The sequence below is a fragment of the Enoplosus armatus genome, chromosome 2 (assembly GCF_043641665.1).
Source record: "Enoplosus armatus isolate fEnoArm2 chromosome 2, fEnoArm2.hap1, whole genome shotgun sequence".
NCBI classification, from domain to species: domain Eukaryota; kingdom Metazoa; phylum Chordata; class Actinopteri; order Centrarchiformes; family Enoplosidae; genus Enoplosus; species Enoplosus armatus.
Genome location: NC_092181.1, coordinates 2,151,081 through 2,172,114, shown reverse-complemented (window position 1 = coordinate 2,172,114; position 21,034 = coordinate 2,151,081). Strand labels below are relative to the sequence as shown.

At 41.5% G+C, this 21,034-nt stretch overlaps 5 protein-coding genes across 5 annotated transcripts; 4 read left to right on the top strand and 1 right to left on the bottom strand.

The window, feature by feature from the left end:
* The first annotated feature begins 311 nt into the window (after positions 1-311).
* Positions 312-1,666, top strand: rasd2b (RASD family member 2b). The gene is made up of 2 exons (XM_070920921.1): positions 312-939; positions 1,122-1,666. The coding sequence occupies exons 1-2, from the start codon at positions 312-314 to the stop codon at positions 1,664-1,666; spliced, it is 1,173 nt and encodes a 390-aa protein (XP_070777022.1).
* Positions 1,667-9,644: 7,978 nt separating this feature from the next.
* On the top strand, positions 9,645-11,366 carry LOC139295614 (GTPase IMAP family member 9-like). Its single transcript, XM_070917832.1, has 2 exons — positions 9,645-9,854; positions 10,286-11,366. Exons 1-2 carry the CDS (start codon positions 9,761-9,763, stop codon positions 11,140-11,142), a joined length of 951 nt encoding a protein of 316 aa, XP_070773933.1. The 5' UTR covers positions 9,645-9,760; the 3' UTR covers positions 11,143-11,366.
* A 757-nt stretch (positions 11,367-12,123) lies between these two features.
* Positions 12,124-14,752, top strand: LOC139299390 (GTPase IMAP family member 4-like). The gene is made up of 3 exons (XM_070922294.1): positions 12,124-12,133; positions 12,320-12,391; positions 13,709-14,752. The coding sequence occupies exons 1-3, from the start codon at positions 12,124-12,126 to the stop codon at positions 14,638-14,640; spliced, it is 1,014 nt and encodes a 337-aa protein (XP_070778395.1). The 3' UTR covers positions 14,641-14,752.
* Positions 14,753-16,292: 1,540 nt separating this feature from the next.
* On the bottom strand, positions 16,293-17,708 carry LOC139291985 (GTPase IMAP family member 4-like). The gene is made up of 2 exons (XM_070914086.1): positions 17,533-17,708; positions 16,293-17,425 (listed from the first exon to the last, which is right to left on the bottom strand). The coding sequence occupies exons 1-2, from the start codon at positions 17,552-17,554 to the stop codon at positions 16,593-16,595; spliced, it is 855 nt and encodes a 284-aa protein (XP_070770187.1). The 5' UTR covers positions 17,555-17,708; the 3' UTR covers positions 16,293-16,592.
* A 2,050-nt stretch (positions 17,709-19,758) lies between these two features.
* Positions 19,759-20,427, top strand: LOC139291993 (claudin-9-like). Its single transcript, XM_070914098.1, has one exon. The coding sequence runs from the start codon at positions 19,759-19,761 to the stop codon at positions 20,425-20,427; it is 669 nt and encodes a 222-aa protein (XP_070770199.1).
* The last annotated feature ends 607 nt before the right edge of the window (positions 20,428-21,034 follow it).

The following is a 21,034-nucleotide window of genomic DNA, read 5'->3' as shown; positions in this document are numbered from 1 at the left end:
ACAATGATCAATTACGCATAGAATCATATTTGTCGCACACTTCAAGTTATCAGGGGGCTTCAGAAACATGTTGAGGTGTTATATATCAGAAGATCAAAGTGTGGTACAGCCTTCACGGTGTTCTGCTGAAGAACACAACGACCCCTTCTGCCAATCAGAATGACGCGGGTGAACCACGGGGTTGAGGATGGCCTATATAAAGACAACTGACATCAGCCAAAGACAAGCTTGAGTAGTGACTATACAACGTCAGACCACAGATTCTGCCCACTTTGTTGCGCGGAACCACGGGCCACAACCATCTTGCGACGATGGAAATGGGCAGCGTCTCTACCGGCGCACAGACCACCTCCATCCCTGCTCCGCACCAGCTCAGCTGCTCCACCGCAAACGGTCCCCAGTTTCATGGTAATATGGATGAGCAGTGTGCCGGGTCCTCCAAAGTCTTACTGGCTTACAAAAACGCGTCGCAACACCTGAGTTCGTCGGGAATTAAAGCGGGCTTGGGGATACTTAAAGTGGCCACGTCTCAGTGGAAACAGGAGAAGAAGACGCGCTCAGGGGCAGCCGTAAGGCAACTGTCCACTGCCAACAGCAGCCACCCCTGCAAGAGATCCCCACTGGATCAGCTTGCAGCTCTGGTTCTCCACGGTCAAACCCGGCAGCCCAAGATTGGCCAAGAGCACCGACAAGACCCCCTTCACTCCACCAAGCGGCAGAACTGTAAGCGCATCGTGGTTCTTGGTGCGCCACGGGTCGGCAAGACCTCCATCCTAAGAAGATACCTTCGGGACGGATTTGTGGAGGAGTACAATCCAACCTCCGAGGATTTCCTAAGGAAACTGTTTCGTATCCGCGGAGAGACCTACCAAATTGACATCCTGGACGCGTCCAGGGAAAGGGATTTCCCAGCCAAGCGACGGCTGTCTATCCTCACTGGTGCGTATTGGCTCAGTTTTCTCTGTCCTGCACAAACTTGAAATTGCTTGCCAGTTTTTTCTTTTCTTTGTTCATAACAGAAGAATAGCTGCAAGTGATAGGTGCATGCGTGAATGCATCTCCCTTGAACAATATTAAATCATTAAATAACTGATTTATTTTCCATTTTGACATTTTTGCAGGAGACATTTTCCTTCTAGTATTCAGTCTAGATGACCGGAGCTCATTGGAAGAGTTATGCAACCTGCGAACGGAGATCCTGGCAGCTAAATCCAAGCTCACCAAATCCTCCGTGCCAGAGCAGTGCGCACAGCCGCAGGTTCCCTTGGTGGTCTGCGCCAACAAGGTGGATCTCCTGGAGTCTGAGAGAGGGATATCTAAGGCAGAGGTGCTCCGAGCCCTCGGCGATGACTGTGCCTATTTTGAAACCTCTGCCAAGGACAACACAAATCTAGAGAAACTCTTTGAGACTTTGGCAAAGCGAGGCGGGCTTCCGACTGAAACTGGCCCGTCACAGCACCGCAAAGTCTCCCTCCGTTCGTACCAGGCAATGCGGACAGGCCGTGTGCCGGGGAGGGAGGGGCAGACCCCGCGGCGCGACGATCCCTGCGGCGCATTGTACCCGCTGGCCCGCCGGCCTAGTTTTAGCACGGATCTCCGACAAGTCATCGGGCCACATAAAGCAACAAAACCAGGCAAAGCGCTGGAAAAATGTCAGATTCAGTGAGGGACAATAGAGTATGAGACCAAGTTTTTTTACAGCACTGATATTCACTTAAGCATAGCATCGTGTATTATCGTTGTCTAAATACATGCACTTGAGATGATGTTGTCAAAATAAAATATTTTTTAATAGCATAATGGCTTGTTTATCTATCTATCTATCTATGTCTCTCTGTGTGTGTGTGTGTGTGTGTGTGTGTGTGTGTGCACTCACACAACTGTGAAGGGGGAAGTGGGAGGATGTTGAGTCAGGAACTTGATTTGATTATTGTATGACTATTGCATAACCTATATTCAGGAATCTATTAGACAGCAACTCTTTCTCTCGCCTACACTTTTCTATTTTCCTGTGTGTGTGTGTGTGTGTGTGTGTATGTGTGTGTGTGTTATGCTGGAGTCGTGATTGCCAGAAGTCCACAGCCTGAATCATACACATCCTAAACAAAGCTGGAGGTTTCCGATTGGCATATACCTTCCCATCCTACGCTACTCTATAAACGACCTCTCTATGGGCCCTTAATGCCAGAACTATGAGTCCACACAACTTATTTAGCTTTCACGTCCATGATGATTGTCCACTCCTTCTTGATTTTGCTGAGGAAGCCATCGGAAAAAGCGTTAGTCATGAGCAATCACCAACCTCCGTATGAAAACTGAAGCCAACGTGGAAGTGCCTTAAACCTGCATTCTTTCTAATGGCCAGCAGAGGGCGACTGCACTGGTTGCAAAAAGAAATTAGATTGTATAGAAGTCTATGAGAAAATGACCCTACCTCTCACTTGATTTATTACCTCAGTAAACATTTTCCTAATGTGTTTATGGTCTCAATCGCTGGTTGCAAGTCTTCTTCAATACAGCATGATGTTCATTTTGTAAATTATGGTCCCATTTAGAATAAAATGGGCGATAAAGCAGGGTATGCTTTATGTCACGGCTACTTCGTGATTGTCAAGTTGCTACCGCAGGGCGTAGCCAGGTAGGTCAGGTTGCTGGTATAGGTAGGTGTTCATATTGTCTTCGAGTTCTCAGATCCCCACCTCCACCCTCTCGTCCAAATATGGTCACTTCTGGTTACAAAAAGACAAGATGGCGTCCAACTCAAGGCTTCAAAACAGTAGTCCACAAACCAATGGGGAACGTCACGGTGGCTGCGTCCACTTCTATTATACAGTCTACGGTCATGAGGGAGAATGGATGGGAGGGTGTCTACATCTCATCTCCCAAAGTGAAGCAGGGTAGCACCAAGACATGACAACCAGCATGCAACTCCATTCACCAAGCTAGATGAAATACTGTGTGAGAAATCAAAGTTACAAGGACACCTTGCACACATCAGCCTCTTTGTAGTTCCTCATGCTGGAGGTATTGTACATGTGTTTCCATGGGCATTGCTTTTGACTTCACCATTCACATGTTACATTTACAACAGACCTCACATGAGCCCTACCTACTGGCAGTTTTTTCTCCTGTGTGCCCATTTGTAACAAGCTAAATGAAATGACACTGCTTCAGTAATAAATGGATTAATAACACCCTTCCCACGCTGCCTCCTACAAGTAGTGCTAACTCTCAAACCTCTTCTTTACGCATTAAATGTGATAATCACACCATGTTGTTGCCGTGATCCCATGTGTATTTTCCTTGAAAAAGAAAACATGTGAGAGAGTAGTTTCCTTGCTCACAGAGCTCTAATTGGGTACCATTGTAAAGATGTGTGGTGTGGATATGTGAGTCATGACGCCTGAAAGCCTCAGAACAATGTCTGTGCCGAGGCTCAGAGAGATCAGGGACCACATACAAAACCTCTTTTTTGAGAAAAAGGAATTGCTCCTAACAACACATGTATTGAAGAATCAGGCTAATATCCATTAAAACTGAATATTCAATGGGCTATAGACCTATAACATTTTCTTCTATCATGCCATTCAAGGGATAAATGGTGAAAGCGGTTCCCCATACGGCTGCTTTGGAGTCTTCAAACAACAACAGGTCTTATAACTCACCAAAAAGAATAATATTTTATCAGAAAGAAATGGAAATCGACTGTTCACTAAGCCCCCGGCCCCCTTAGTTACAGTTGCTACGCCTTCTAATCTTTCTGCTCTCCTACATGGGCTATGCAATGATAACGGGCACGTTTACCACAATGTTTTTTGAAACAATGGGTCCTTGATTTCAGACAGAGGTAGACAAAAACAGGCTTCTCATTCCAAGCAGCTTTAAAACGCCTTTTCTGGCTGAACTTTTAATGTCGCCAGAACGAGAAAACTCTAAAAGTGGTCTAATATGCATTTGATGGCTTGGATTGGAAAACACTGAGACTAAAGCTACACATCCAAGGCCAAAAGTCAGCATCCTCACCACTTAATGGTCCATGTAGAACCGCAGAGCTGGCTAGTCCTGTAATATAAGACTGTTATTTCGTTCAAACATAACTCTGTCTGGCTGCTTGGCTTTCATGCCTAGCATTTTTAAACAGTAAAAGAGTGAAGACCTTTAGGCTGAAGACTAAGCAATGTGTTTGGTGAACGTTTAACACTATGTCTGATAATAAGGTGGTGAACGTCCCCGAATCCAATAACAAGCTGGACAAAGCCGCTGATGTTTCTGATGAGTTATTGTTTCTTGACATACTGATAGCTATTTATCTGTCACGTACAGTACAGGTGATGTTGTTGTCCTTCACTGTGTAGAAATGTTATGTTTTGGCAACAATAATCTGTGAAAATGTAATACCAACAAAGGATTGATGATGAGAGAAACATTTTGCAAGTGAAAATATGTTTCATGGAAATGATTTGGTAAATTGAACATTGTTTGATTGATTGTTTGTGTTTTCTGTCTCTGTGGTGAGGCAGTCTGGACTTTGCCTTTCTGCTGTCGCGTGCCAAGAAGTTCACATTGCAGGAAACTGCTGCCATTTTCACTCCCGTGTGGCCACAACGACTTTACTGCACGTGCGGGGGCACTTGTTGTCTTGTTCTTTGTCATATGCAATCACTGCGCACACACACACACACACACACACACACACACACACACACAAACACACACACAAACACACACAGCCAAACACTTGAACAGATGCGCCTGCCTCTGCTTGCACGTGGGAGGATTCACATACGTTCCTGCTGTTCTGTCTGTCTTGTTTCTGACACACACATACAGGTACATGCACACACACACACACACACACACACACACTCACACACACACACACACACACTCACACACACACACACAAAGGATAACAGGCTTGCTTCTAAGCATGGACTACTGAAACGTGATGCTGTTTTTCTGCTCATCCTTGTCCTTCACTGGAGCAATTGTTCACAATCATAAGCCCCCACTTCTACAAACCCCTCACATTGCTTTGCATTTTGTTATTCACACATTGTGGATGTTTGGTTTTGCACAGACAAACTTGTTTCTAGGCCATCTAAGTTTTTACATTTGTGAATATCTGTAATGCCATGTTTACTAGTTTAAATGTATTTTGGATATTCAAAATTACATTATGGATATCTGGAACGTTTCCATCCACAATTGTCATTTCAGATATCCACAACGTCATTCTTCCTAGGACAGATTACATCACTTTTGCCATTCATGTGTATTGCGCTTTCAATTTCAGATTTCCACAATTACATTTTTGATATCTAGAATGAACATTCTGGATATCTGCAGCAGTTCCCATTTGAGATATCTACAATTCAGTTGTTACTAGTCATAATTATAATTTCAGATATCTAAAATGAAAAACCATATCCATAATATCATTTTGAATATTCAAAACACAGTGTGACTAGTGGAAATGGCATTACAGATATGTTTGAATCCAATAAGTGTGATTGAGTTGACTCACTCTAATTAATTTGAGTTGATTTAATTTAATTTATTTCAGTTGATAAAATGTTGTTTTTGAGTTGATTCAATTTAATTAAGTTGACACAATCAAATATATTTGAGTTGATTTATTCAAATTAAATTACATTTATTTCAGTTAATTTAATCTATTTGAGTTGACTCAGTTGAATTTATTTGAGTTGATGAATGATGAATAGACCATGAAGTGACGACATTTGTCCCAGGAAGAATGTCATTGTGGATATCTGAAATGTTCTTTTTGACTAGGAAGAATTGAATTACAGATATCTTGAAATGTATTTTCTGCTAGTAAGAATGTCATTGCAGATATCTCCAACTGCCATTCCGACTAATGAGAATATAATTTCTACCAGGAGAAATGCTCGTCTCTGCCAGTCAAACTATCAAATGTTACAACAGCCACTTATACTTTTTAAGGATTTAAATTTTGTTCGACTGGTACAATCAAAGTTGTAGATACAATACTATTTGTGACAATACAATTTTGACTTGGACAAATGCTATTATGGATATCTAAAAAGAGACACATATACCAGATACACATACAAATGAACTTGACTTGTCTGGCCAGTTTGTAAAGGTCTCATCCAGGACAAGGCTTGTCTACAAATATGTAAACGTATCCTCACCTCACCTCCTCTGCTATCATTTCAGATCTCCTGATGTTGAATGCACAGGACCAGTAGGATCAGAGCGTCCACTGCTGCTGTCATCACATCATGTCCTAACTTTCTGTGACTTTAAACACGAGGTGGTAATGTTAGCCCGTCGACACCTAGTATACGAAGAGTTGTGTTTGTCAACAGTCCAATCAGTCACTAGTTCACAGCAGCTGGGGGCGAGATCATGTCGAGGAGATAAGGACGGACGGAGGCAGTTGGCTTGTCACGCAATTAGATGACAGAGATTTGAAATTATAGCGATGGAACACACAAACACACGCAGGCACCTGCCACCGGTGGATGGCTCCCTCCTCTCTTCTGGTTTGACCTGCTCAGCGGCTGTTTGCCCTAAATGCAAACAGTACTGTTTTCCCAGAAAATGAAACAAAACGTAGTGATTCTGTAGTGAAACCTGAAACTTAAACAGCCTAGCATGATTGTTATTAGACAGTTGGGTGTGTTCTGGCTGTTGTGCTATAACAGGCTCTGATAAGATAGGACAGCTGAGGAAACACTTGCACAGGTAAGTTAAATGTATATATTTTGCTGTAATGTAAGAAGAATGCTTTGCCTACATATTTAGGGCAATTTTTAGTTCATTTCTATTTTCATTCTAATTGTAATGTTTAATTGTAATTGGATTGACATTATTTACTTTGCATTTAGAGTTAACCTCCTAAGACCCAAGCTCTTGCTTGGTATGCATTTTTAATTTCTCTTTGCAATTTAGGCTTATTGGGACCCGATAAGTATAAAAACTAGGCATCATCTTTCTCACTCGTTTGTGGACATCGGGCCCCCGTTAAGCAGAATTAAGTATTAAGGTATAGACAACCCAAAATGTGATGTCCACGCATGTGGATGCCAGGTCTTAGGAGGTTTAAACTTTAATCTTTATCTTTTCACAGGGTTTTTGCAGAGATTACAGTTATAGAGATGATATGAGGAGAACCTTGGATCCCAGGTTGCACCCTGCTTGTGCTGGTCATATTATGCTGGCAAATCCTCTGTGCAATTACAGTGACATTGACTGGCAACATTCTCGCCTCACCTCCAGCTGGGAACCTTTGTTGAACGTCGTTCCCCATCTCATTCTCCCCTCATCTCATGTCCTCTCTCTATTGTGTCTAATATCGGCATAAACCTAAAATGTACTTTTAAAAAAGTGCTTGAAAAAATATACTTATTAAATGGCATTCAGTAGATTCTACTACTGTAAGATGCAGTGATCAACATGTAAAAAAATAAGATGAAATTGATGTTTGAGAATTTAGAATGTGCTTCGTGTCCTAATTTCTCTTGAATTCTTTTCTGTATAAAATTGATTGTGGACTCTCAATATTCTCGAATAAAGTGTGTTAAGTTCAGTTTAAGAGTCGTGGTATTCACTGTCTGTTTATTTTTCAATAGGCCTACATCAGCTTGGAAAGTGTTTTGTATGTCCACAGATGTAATGCATACAGCAAGAAATGTGAAATGTGAAGCACTATGTAACACTCCAGAGTCAAACCACCAACCCTGCAGTTCCCACAAGGTGTGTTGACTTGTGCTCTAAACACTCTGCTATTGAACAGCCTACCAAAACCAGTTCAAAAGGAGACAGGTCCTAAACACTACAACTAGATCTCAAGTTAGTAGATCCCTCTTGTGGTGTAACTGAGTAACTACACTCTCAGAAATACAATTTAAAACCATTGCAAAAGAATGCATTTAAATCTGGCCTTTTTTTTAATTTTTAATTTTTAATTTTTTACAAGGAAATACAACCTGTCACCTGTAACCTGTAAGGAGTGAAAACAATTGAAACAGTAGTGGCAATAAAAGTAGTCATCTGAAGTGTAAAATCTATGTGTACATAAACACGACGTGGTGCTAAGTTGGAATTCTTATTTTATATACATCTTTCTGAAAAAGGCAGTATTCTGCAATGGTTTGAAGCTGTATTTTTGAAAGTGTAGCTACTCAGTATCCATTAAAGTGAGCTAGTTGTAGTACATCTGAAGCGTAAGAAGTGTATGTCTGTTTGTTAGTATGTGTGTAAAAGGTGAATAAAACATTTTAATACGTCACAGCTTAATATTTTAAAAAGATATTTCAAAAAGAGTAAATGGTAGAACAAAATTGAGTACAAGCAGACATGTCCTTAAAGAGATGAACATTAGTCGACCGAAAAATGTAGGGAAGACGGAAATATAACACAAAGAACAATGGTGTAATGCACAGGCACAAGTCCAGTACCTGAAGGAGGACACAAGGTCAGTTTGTTAGCAGTGGCGAACCTAGACTCTGGGGGCCCCCATGCAAAGAAGTATCGTCTTCTCATTTTTTCTTTTGTTTCTGGTGACCAGAGAGGTATGCTCTTTGCATTGTGCTGCGCTGACAGTTAACTTTCTAAAACTAATAGCCCACTGCCAGTCTTCTTCTTCTTCTTCTTCTTCTTCTCCTTCTTCTTCTTCTGCATTTCCGGCAGACTAGATGTCTTGCGGCACATTACTTTAGGGGGGCCCAAACATTCGCCTGGTTTGCCTCTCCTGACGATGCGCCCCTGTTTGTTAGTTGTATGCAGATGAGAATCGTGAATTGTAACCCTGTTTCCAGTCTTTATGCTAAGATAAGCTAACCTTCTTCTTCTGGCTGTAACTAGCATGGATTTAACGGACAGACGTGGGAGTGGTATTTATCTTCTCATCTTCTCATTTATCTATTCTTGCATTCCTCTAACACTGATGTACATGTGAAACACATTTATCAGAAACTAATGTTTGAAAGTAATCCATCCCCTTTAAGGAGAAATTATATATAAAATAATTATTTCCCCATCCCTCAGCCTCAGAATTTCTTAGACTTAAATTTAACATTGACTGTAATTCCTGTCAATTTTGCAATAGAGATATAAATTATAGAGATATAATTATAGAGATAAAAATGTTTAGTTCTTTTCTTGTATTATAAATTTGTGTCCCACTTAAATGCCTGGATTAATACTATAATTGAGAACTTGTCACATTTTTACATTAGAAAATGTTAAATTTCCATTGGTTTTTATAAACAGTGATGTTGAATTTCTCATAAACAATCTAATTATTTTGGCAAAGCTCCTCATTCATAAATGCAAATACAAATCTTTGAGATGCATGAGTGGTAAAAGAGACCCTTTCAGTATGTATTTATTTGTGTGTGTTGTTTATTGGTTATATTATGTTATGTGGTTTCAGTGAAGAAAAAAAAGCCCAGTCAGATGATGGAAACAAAACAGCACACACACACACACACATGCCATTCCTCCTGCCACCAGTGGATGGCTCCCTCCTCTTTCAGCCTGCTCACTGGGTCTCTGTCATTGGTTTAAGTTCTGTTTTAGGGAAATGAAAGTAAATCCAGTGATGTGTTTTTGGGTGGGTGTGTTCTGAGCAGTGTGCTATATAACAATCTCTCTGCCTGTCGACATATCAGAGAGCTCAATTCCGTTTAAACATGTAATTTCTACCTGTTTTGATAGATTTTCTCTTTTTTTGGTGAAGTTTTTGACAGAGATTGCTGTAACAGAGATGTTGCGAGGAAACGCTTGGATCCCAGGTTGCACCCTGCTTGTGCTGGTCACATTGTGGGGTCAGACTGCTCACTGCCAACATCAACACAAAGGTACGTGATACAAAAGGAAGCAACGTCACTGGCACTGCAGGTGTGTCATGAGAGAAGAACAAAAGAACTGGATCCCTTAAATGGACAAAATTAGACAAGTCAAAAATGTAACTGAATACATCTATAAATCTATTGATAAAATAAATACAAATTTAATTTGCAGTATTTTACTCTTCTATTTATCTTTCACAAACTAATTTCACTTTTTTATTATTTGTGCCTTGCTATATAGGCCTCTGTAATTAAAGCACTGGTGGGTTAGCACTTTCAGCTAACTTTCATCACAAACCTACACCAGCCAGTGCAGGGAATGGGAATTCTTAACAAATGATTGGAAATATTTTAACATTTAAACACACACACACACACACACACCTCCTGAAATCAACTATGTTAATTATTGACACCCGTGTTTTATTAATTGTCCACAGGTTCTGAACATCTGAAAGAACTGAGACTCATTCTGGTTGGAAAAACTGGAACAGGAAAGAGTGCTTCAGGAAACACCATCCTGTGGCGTCGAAATGCCTTTCAAGAGGAAATGTCACCTGAGTCTGTGACCAAAGGCTGTCACAGAGAAGAGGCAAACGGTGATGACAGGAACATTGTTGTCATCGACACCCCGGGACTGTTTGACACAAACAAAACACAAGACGAGCTGAAAGTAAACATTCAGGAGTGTATTGAACAGTCGCTTCCTGGACCCCATGCTTTTCTGTTAGTGATCAGTCTGAAGTCAAGATTCACCGGAGAGGAGAGGGCAGCTGTGAAGTGGATCCAGGATAATTTTGGCTCAGATTCTTCCATATATACCATAGTCCTGTTTACTCATGCTGATTTGTTAGGGGGTAAATCTGTGGAAGACTTTGTGGCAGAGAGCAAACATCTACAAAGACTGATAAACCAGTGCGGAGGAAGATACCATTCACTCATCAATGACAAGAAACAAAGCCGGGTCCAGGTCAGAGGTCTTCTAGAGAAGATAGAGAAAATGGTGAAGTCCAATGGAGGAGGCCACTACACCAATGACATGTACCGGACAGCCCAGAGGAAACTCGAGGAGGAGAGGAAAAGGAGGGAACAGGAGGAAGAGCAGAGAAAGAGGGAAGAGGAAGAGAGGATCAGAGCGGAGGAGAATAGGATTGCTTGGTGTAAAGTGGTCTTAGGTCTTACTACTGTGGGAACCATTGGAGCAGGAATGGTTTACCCCCCACTTGCTGCCATCGTAATGGGCGGAACCTTTGCACTCACTCAACGTTATAATTGCACAACAGATATGTTTACATAGTTATGGGACCGGTGACAAAAAGAAAATATGGAAACGGCAATAAGTATTGGCTAAGCCTGAAACAAGAAGGCCTCCTTGCCTCTACTAAGATGCCTGTTAACTTAGTCTTAAACTGAGATGTCAGTGTTCATGCTTTGTTTGTCACTGGGAATAAGGAATGCGCTACATACATCAGTTTCTCTATGTGATTGTGTGGACATATTTTCAATAAAGTCTGAACTTCAGTTTACTGCTCCGCTAATTTCATTTATTTACTTTTTTGTTTTTTTTGTTTCATGCCATAGCTTCGGTGGCTTTTTGCAAGTTGACAATTTATTCATATGTGAGTCAGACTAGGCTGTAGTTTCACAGAAAGAAATGTGGAGATACATGATCCTCATTTTAAACAAACAAGTCCCATTTTAAAAGTAAGATTGGAGCTCAGTCAGGACACCAAATATCAACCATACGAGAGAAGTCAAATATACATCTGAGGGCAGATGGGTCTACCTATTTCAAAAAGTTATCCATTACTAGTTTGTTGGCACTGTACTGATATATTCAAGCTATTGAATGGATTTAACTGAACCAAAGCATACTGGTTTTAGTTTTGATGGGAGGAGACATCAACAATGGGAGGATGCGAGGTTTTCTTGTTTTAAACAACAAGGCCGCATTATATGTTTATAGTAAGATAACCTAATGTTTATCAGTTAAGGAGCCTAAATGCTGTTCTCATGTTGCTGTTACACTTTCTAAAACATACCAGCCATACATACACAAACCTTTTGGTGGACAGACTCTGTGGGGATGCACATTTTCAGAAGTAAACTAAAGACAATACAAGGAAATAGGAAGCGCCCTGTGCATAGGCCAGGCTTCCAGAAGTTTCCCACATAACTAATGTCTAAAGTCAAGCCACAGAGCGTGTCCAAGTCCACTACTCAGGGCTGGAACAACGCATTTGGCCACTTGGGAACTGGAAAAGGAAAATCCGAAGTAATGGCTGAAGGTAAGACAAGACTATCTGTTAAAAAACAAACAGCATTGATCCTTTGATTACTGCAAGATGACACTTACTGTAAAACTGTGACGCTGGAAAGAGGGAGATAGAAAACAATGTAGACCTTGATAATGATGTCAGTGACTCATAGTCTAATTTTCTCTTGTGTCTCAATGGCATAATTTCATATCACAGCAATCCCACTGCGAGAAAAGAAGCAGAAAACTCTACCTCGGTCTGATGGGTGTGGCCTGAATAACTTTGACGGTATGTTCATTCATTGTCTCTCTCATGAAGCCACTCAGTATAATTAGACATGAATATATCGGTTAGCCACTTTCTGGTAATTAACACTTTATAAAGGCGTCATAAGTTAAACTAACGACTTTATTTATGTTAATATATGGTTTATTATTGCTTTTAGATCAGTAACACATTTGGGGTTTTAGGTTGTGAAAAATACCTTTTCCTGGTGTTTATTCTTCTCTACTATTACTAGTTCTTTGAAGCTGCTCTATTTTGATGGCTTATCAGAAACAAGATCCTTTATTAATGCCTTTCTAACATCTATGGACTAGAATGATCAGTGTTGCTTAGTCAGTTAGTAAAATGGCTCCTCCACTACAATAAAACATAAGTCTGTGGTTGTAAATGTTAATAAATGGTTTATTTACAGATTTTGATTCTAGTTGCAACTTTTTCCCAGAGAGTAAGTTGTTGAATGCTCTTCCTGAGGGATTAAAGCTGTTTACATTCAGGGCTTCTCACAAAACACGCTTTGTGTATCCTTGAGGTCTAGCAGATGTGTTGAATGTGTTTCCTTACTTATAAATATAAAATATTAATATTTTAAATTGAGCAACGTTTACATCATAAATGTATTATAAGAAGTGGATACAGTCGCAGTCATTTGAATGAAAATAGCTCTCCCAGCACATAAACAAAAGAGTTTTGGTTTTTCCTGATTTGCTGCTGCACGTACGCATTCATGTTTCTCCCACCGGCCCCGCCTGCCTGGTCCAATTCGGCCCATAGACTTTACATACACAAACATAAAAATATCTTTTCTAGGCTCTGGGAAATGGTTTACAAGTTTTAAAAATAGATAGATTAACAATAAATGTTTTTTCATGTTTGAAGTGGTCTGTCAACATTTTTACTCTTTTACAAAACTCTTTGAGCCGCAGGGGATTTTTTAAAGTTGCAGTACTGCAGTTGGCCACCTGAGGAAAATTGGCAGTACGACTGACTGGCGGCGTTGTATCCAGCTCTCTGAATACATCTATGGTTTACATCCATGTTTGCGAGCTTTGCAGCATTGCTTCACTTCTTTGCACCTTGCTGCCGCCAAATGTCGATCAGTGGAATAACGTTCATGTGCGTCCTCATGCGTGCGCACAACACATAAAAGCATTGCTCCGTAGTGCATCTAGTGGTCAAAAACTTAACAGAGTACCTTCAAAGAGATTCTGGAGGGAGGTTTATATCTAATAGGTCTTTCAAAACCTAGGCAACCCAGTGGTGACTCAGACAAAAGACTGATGTGCCTTGTTCTATACATTCATTTTGCTTCTGCTTTTACAGCTCTGGATTTGTCTGGAGGGTTGAGGATTGTCCTGGTGGGCAAGACAGGATCAGGGAAGAGTGCGACAGGAAACACCATCCTTGGGAGAGCTGCCTTCAAAGAGGACCCAAGCCCTGTGTCTGTGACCACGCACTGTGAGACACAGACCGGGGAGGTGGACGGGACTTTGGTCCGGGTGACTGACACTCCAGGTCTGTTTGACACAGCCATCACAGAGGAAGAATTAAAAACCAGAATAGAGGAGTGTGTCAAGATGTCTGTGCCCGGCCCTCACGCCTTCCTACTGGTGATCAGGCTCGGAGTAAGGTTCACAGAGGAGGAAAGAAATGCTGTGAAGTGGATCCAGGATAACTTTGGAGACGATGCCTCCATGTACACTATCATGCTGTTTACATGTAAAGATCAGGCTAAAGCTGACAATGCTCTGAAAGAGTGCAAGGAGCTGCGAAGACTCTCAATTACATTTGGACGCAGATACCATGCCTTCAATAACAAGGACGTGGACGACCAAGTGCAGGTCAAAGAGCTGATCACCATGATCAAGGAAATGATCCAGGATAACGGGGGGAAACACTACACCAATGAGATGTACGAGAAAGCCCAGAGGAAGCTGAGAGAGGAGGAGGAGCAGAGAAAACAAGAGGAGAAAGAGAAGAAAGAGGAGGAGAAGAAAATGTGGGATGCAGAGAGGGAGAAGAAAGAGAAAGAGAGAGAAAAGGAGAAAAAGCTTAGAAGAAAGAACATACGCGTGGCCTCGGCTGCTGCTGTTGTGTTGGTGGCAGCTGGGGTGGTTATAGCAGTGGGAGCTGGCACCACAGTGGCTTTGGCTCTAGGAGCTCCTGCGCTCGTCCTGGGAATGTTATGTGGTTTAGCTGCCATTTGCATATGGAAGGGCATAAGATGCAAAGCCAAAGCAGATGTTCCAGTATAACTAGGCGAAGGCTAGAGCCAAGGACATGTTGATCCGTCTGCAGTATGTGACACTGAATGAACAGTATTAGTATTGCACACGCTACTATTTACTGTTTGAAACTAATCAGTGAATGATGTTGTTTTGGCCTTTTCTGCATTGTGCTTCCAAACGTTTTGACACAACATAGCAGAAGCATGTGAATTTAATGCTGACAGTAAACAAACGTAATGAAATGCTTGTTTTCTTTTCACTCATTTATTATTTGGAGCTTCTATATGAAACCCACATCATGAATTCTACTTATGAGAACCATTTCGAAACCATAATAAATAATGTTAGAACTGTCATCAAGTTTGTAAATATATTTTTGCACAATTTATACTTTCATAAATCATGATGATTGGTCAAATGTGATATTCATGCAGGTTAATTACTGTTCATTATTTAAAGTATGACGTGGCGTTTCCATGCTTTATTATTAGTAACATTACGAGTTCACTTCCCGAAAGGAAATGAGAGACAATGGTAAATGTCCGCCCGACCGATCACACTTAAGTGAGGAAACATTCTTAACAGAGCAACCCCTCACTATACTGCCATCCCTGCCAGTACATGCTATCTACAACACAGTGACAAAGGAAGTTGTTCAAACACTAAATCGCTGATACCTTCAGTAATGTGAAAATGTGGGTGTATGCACTTAAATGCACTAATCACTGGTTAGCTTGTTTCAGACTGTATAACCCAAATCTGCAGTGACAATAGTACAAGGTACTGTGTCATTAAGTCTTCATACATAATGGTAATACACAACGGGAAAGAAAAAAAGAAATGAATAAAAATGAACTATTCTTAGTAGGTAAGTTAAAGAGAGTATTTTCATTACACATGTAAAAATAATTCAGATTTGCATCTGTCATGTCAATAGATATAGAGCTTCATATAAACCATATAGACATGAGATAGGTGTCGACCTGCTCATTTAACTCACGAAAGCACAAAAAAGCAATTCATTGTATTTTTTATGACATCAGTGAAGTTTAGAAACACAGAAATAAACATGTATATATTTCCATTATCAGATGAAATGTGAAAAATAATTTTGTTAGTTAAACTCTACAATAAACCTGCTATTTTGCCTCTGTAAAAATACAAAAAACAATATTGCTTTTCCATCTATCCATCTATCTATCCATCTATCTATCTATCTATCTATCTATCTATCTATCTAAGTACGCATTCCCTGGTTTCAGTTTTGAACTGTGTAAATTGTGTATTTAGATGCTCCAGATTGAGAGAGATGGGGTGAAAAGGTCAAGCAACGAGCCATGTGAGAATTCAAAAATGAGAATATGATGGAGTTCTGTTTCTGGCCACCCGGCTAACGTAAGTCCAACATTCACTGTCCTCTCAGCTTTGTTTTCGTCTCCACTAACTCCAGAGGAAAATAGCTAAATATATCTCTTTTTTTGTTTTTAGATCAGACCTACAGTGATTCAGTCAGTACCAGTTTACTCTATCAATTCACCCTGACTGGGTTAATCTCAAACAAGCAACAGTGTGGAGCCCTGGAAGCTTTTGTGGGAATTCCTGCTTTCAGAACTGGGGTTTCCATGTTGTAAAGATTTTGATACAACATCACAGAAAAACACTTTTTGTTGTTGTCATCACATTGTTTTATTTCATTCTTACAAATAGTATAGAAAAGTTACGATAGTGTTCTCCACACAAAATGTGCGAGTGTACAGCATCAATATTTAAAAGATTTGGCGTAATAGGTTCATTTATTATTCAAAGCAGGCAAGCTGTGACTAATATGTATGAATGTACATGGATGAAATGACAAAATGCAATCAAATCTTGACGACAAAAGTCAAATATGAAGCTTGTGGGCTTTGAGCTCATGTATGAATAAGCAATAAATGGAATGACTTTCCAAGTTTGCTTGAAGGGTCATGGCTTGACACGACTTAGCTGTTGTTTGTTTTAGGTTTCATCCACCACCCGATGGCTTTAGAAATGCCTGCACCTGCGAGCATTAAAAGCGGTCTCATAGATGCAACTGCTACTTCCTCTGCTACTGCAGCACCACCAGCTACAGGGACAGATGCCACAATCAGCTGATTACCTACAGTGTTCATAGTGTCTCCCAACTTCCTCCACCATTCCTGCGAGTGCATCTTTCTCTGGGCCTCTTTGTATATCCTGCTGGTGTAATGGTCACCATTTAACTGCACTATATTGTCTATCTTTTCAAACAGATCAGCCACCTGAGTGCGATTTTCCATGCAAGTGTTGTCAAACACAGTGTACCCAGCTGCACAGCCACTGATGAGCTCCCTGAGTTCAGAACTTTTGTCTAAATACGTCTCAATGGACTTCTCCTTGAGCTCATCTCCCCTGGTGAAAAGCACCAGTATATACTTAGAGGCTTCCTCACCAAAGTTGTTCTTGATCCACTTGACGGCGTTCTTCTCGTCCTCTGTGAACCGCACACCCAGACTGATCACCAGCAGGAATATATGGGGTCCTGGGACAGAAAGCATGATACAGTTCTCTATTTCACTCTTCAACTGGACTTCCGTGGCCGACGTGTCGAAGACCCCAGGGGTGTCGACGACAGTCACAGTTCTTTCATCAAAGTGGCCGGTCTCTTTTTTACATGCCTCTGTCACAGAAGATGGAGAAATGTCTGTGGCAAAAGCCTTCCATCCCAGGATGGTGTTCCCTGTTGCACTCTTTCCCGATCCAGTCTTCCCCAGCAGGACAATCCTCAGGTCGTTGATAACTGGAGACACGGAGTCTGTGGACAAAAACACAGTGAAACAGTTTGAATTCTTGGGTTTCGGGTGAACTCACATAAGGAATGTAAGCCTGCATGCGTGCCTACACACAAGTAAAGACACTCACCCTCAGCTGAGCTTAGACCCATCTTGTTGTAGAGAAAGAAACACCAGGAAACACTGTCTGTGCGTGTCTTAAACTTTTCTCCCAGATCACAGTACGTCTGTACTTCTGTGAGTCAGTTATTCCTCCCTCTCTCTGCCTCAGTGGTTTCCAGAAAAACGAAACTCTCTCCCTTTCTCTTTCTCGCACACACTCTTAAAGGAGACTTGGCAGCATATCACCTTTTGTAGAGATCCAGTCAACAATATGAGTCACTGATAATCAAGGTTCATTTTCTTTGGCATTACATGATACAGGATTGCACAATGAAATGCAGTTGTCGCCCCTCCATGTTGCACACAGAGAAACTGTATGAAGAAGACATTTATTGTATAATTGAATTGAAAAATATACGTATAAAAATAAACAGAACAAGGTAGAATAAAGAAATAAAGTTGCAACACAACCTATACCATATTTACAAAGTACACACATACTGTACAACATACTAACCCACTAACTGTAAAGTTATAGTGCAAAGAAATAGTGCCAAGGGAGCGATAGGGGGATGTGCCAAAGAAAGAAAGAATCAAGAGCAAATTCACAGATGCAGTGTCTGTAGTTTTATGTTTATAACATGTATCACATGACAGCAGCTGTTCTGTAGTTGACAAGATAGCGAATCCCTCTTCATCGTTTGCCAGACAGCAACAACAAGTGCTGACCTTTAGTATCCCGTGGGCTCTGCAGAGGCATCTCATCTCGCCGATATTAACGATGCTTGGTGGCGATCAGCCGCTGCAGAGCCCTTTAATCCTGGGCCGTATGTGAGGTGGCAAGTCTGGATGCTTGTCAGCATTATTTTTCCGTAAAAGTTTGACACTGACATATTATTACCTTATAAAGTTTATATGTCAAACAGTTGCTCATTTACACCCGCTCCCTCGGTTTAAACCAGAATGAAACCAGAGGTGTGCTCAGCAACAAATAGATTGGATCAAATGCTGTTTTCAAGCTAGTTGATCCAAAGGTAGTTTTTTGTTTCTTTACTTAACCAGTTGTGTCACATTGTGAGAAAGGATGGTATGGAAAAATGTCAACAGGTTTGGCCCGTCAGCCTGCATTGCAGAAATCAAAAGCCAAATGCACTTTGATTCCAAACTCTCTGCTGCCTCAGTGCTGTCAGGCATCCTGCCAGGCAGCCGATTACAGGCACGCCTCTTTGTGCAACGAGCGAAATGCAAATAATGAGAACACTGCACCCAAGAGCCGAAAACAAGGGAACGCTGAAGCCAGTGTGGAAATGGTGGCAGTCTATCTAATCCCATCTAGTGGCTCCAGAGAGCAACGTTTAATTTACTCACCTGAAAGTGTGCACACAGTTTAGGTCACTAAAATAGTCAGAATAATCAATACATTTTTTATAATTTGTTACAATCTGAGAGGCCAGTTTTGTACTTTATTACGACACCCACTCCTCCTCGGCTCCATCCATTGCCTCATTCTGACTACTCCAACTCCAAGAAATGACAACATGGTAGCAATCAACAATGTCTGTAACAAAGTGTCCTTGTACTGTCATTTTTTTTTCATACATAACTAGCTGCGTGTGTGAGTGTATTTAGTATGCAGTATTACACACTGCTGCCCTCCTACACCCCTGTGTATGAGATCCAGAGAGACAAACTGGCCAGTCATAACAGGAGAAAGACACCAACTGCTCACATCACACGGCTCCACCACCAAGAAACACACAGAGGATCGTCACGCCTGTGGACGTCTGACTGCTTGATTAATGATTGAAAGGTAAGTTTTATAGAGCTTATACAGTTTTTGCTGGAACTGTGGAATTGAGTGCTGAATTGAAGAAAACTTAAGTTTATTTTTACAATTTTTTCTTACTTTGCTGTTATATTGCACATTATTAATCCTTATTAATCATGCTAACTGCCATGCCATTAGCTCAGATCTATAATTACTTAACAAGTTGATTTAAAATGTGCTTTTATAACGTAGATTTTCTGAAAACTCTGTCAATCTTAACAGTACAAACCTAGGGGGCTCGTCTCAACAACTCACCATCACTGGACGTCTCACTGAATGACTGTGGGGAGACTTGACTTTCATTGACTGAGCGCTCAACTCGCAGTAACCTCCTAGTGAGAAACACAAGAAAAAAATCTGGACTGAGGTTTTTCTAAGGAACATCTTTTTTGACGTTGAGAGCACTCTGAAGTGTCTTCAGCGACCATGGCATCAACAGGTCTTCAGCTGCTGGGCTTGGTGTTGGCTGTGCTGGGTTGGGTGTGCGGGGCGTTGGTGTGCGCGGCTCCTCTGTGGCGTGTGTCCGCCTTCGTGGGTGGAGAGCTGGTGATCGCCCAGGTGTTGTGGGAGGGACTGTGGATGAACTGCCTGTCTCAGACCACAGGCCACATCCAGTGCAAGACCTACGACTCCACCCTGGCCCTGCCCACGTCCGCCCAAGCTGCCCGGGGCCTCATTGTTCTCTCCCTGCTCCTCTGCCTGCTGGCTCTCATACTCGGGGTGGCCGGGGCCAAGTGTACTCACTGCATGGGTGACGGTAACCAGGCATCCAAGGCTCGCCTGGCCCGGATATCAGGGGTGCTCTTCCTTGTGGCTGGCCTGGCCTACTTGATACCCATCTGTTGGACTGCTTATGCAATCATCAGGGACTTCTATGACCCGAACGTTGCAGCGCCTTTAAAGAGAGAGCTGGGGCCAGCGCTGTACCTGGGCTGGGGGGCCTGCGTGCTTCTCCTGGTGGGGGGCGCTCTGCTACATGTCGGCTCCTCCCCGCCAGGAGGAAGAGCGCTGCCTGTTTTTGGCGGGGCAGCGAAGGACAACCCGCATACAGGGGCAGCAGGAGAGGTGAAGCAGCAGGAAAAATCTTTTGTATGAGATGATTTTATTATTTATTGGACGTGTGAGATACAAACAAACACGGAGGTCACAACCTCGTCAGACACACTATCTATTAGAGGATATTCAGCCTGTATGGTGTTGTACATCTTATAAACCGGAGTTAGTGTATGCTTCTTTAAATTATAATGTGGATTTCATTACACTTTGATAAATTATGGTTTCACATTTATTAATATATTTACATGATAAACTACATAGCGAAGGGTTTCTAATAGAATTTATCTTGTTAAACAGCTTAGAGTGGGAGTTGACATGAATTGTGGGAGGATTTTAGATGTTTCGAGGTTTACTAATGTGTGTGACTTACATTTCTCAAATTCCACTCTGCCTCTGCTTGTGTTTGTGTGTGTGTGTGTGTGTGTGTGGGCGATCTGTGTACAGACGGCCAGTGTACATGTGTGTTCTCTGAAAACATGTGGGCAGTCAGAGCGATGCTTGTTTGTTTACTTTTCATGAAGGTTTCTGAGTATCTGGGGTTTCCGAGCAAACGTATTCTTCATAATTTATTTTTTCTTTTTTCATTTATTTCTTTATTTACATGTATTTTTTACTGTGGTTCTGCAATATTTATTTGTACTGTATA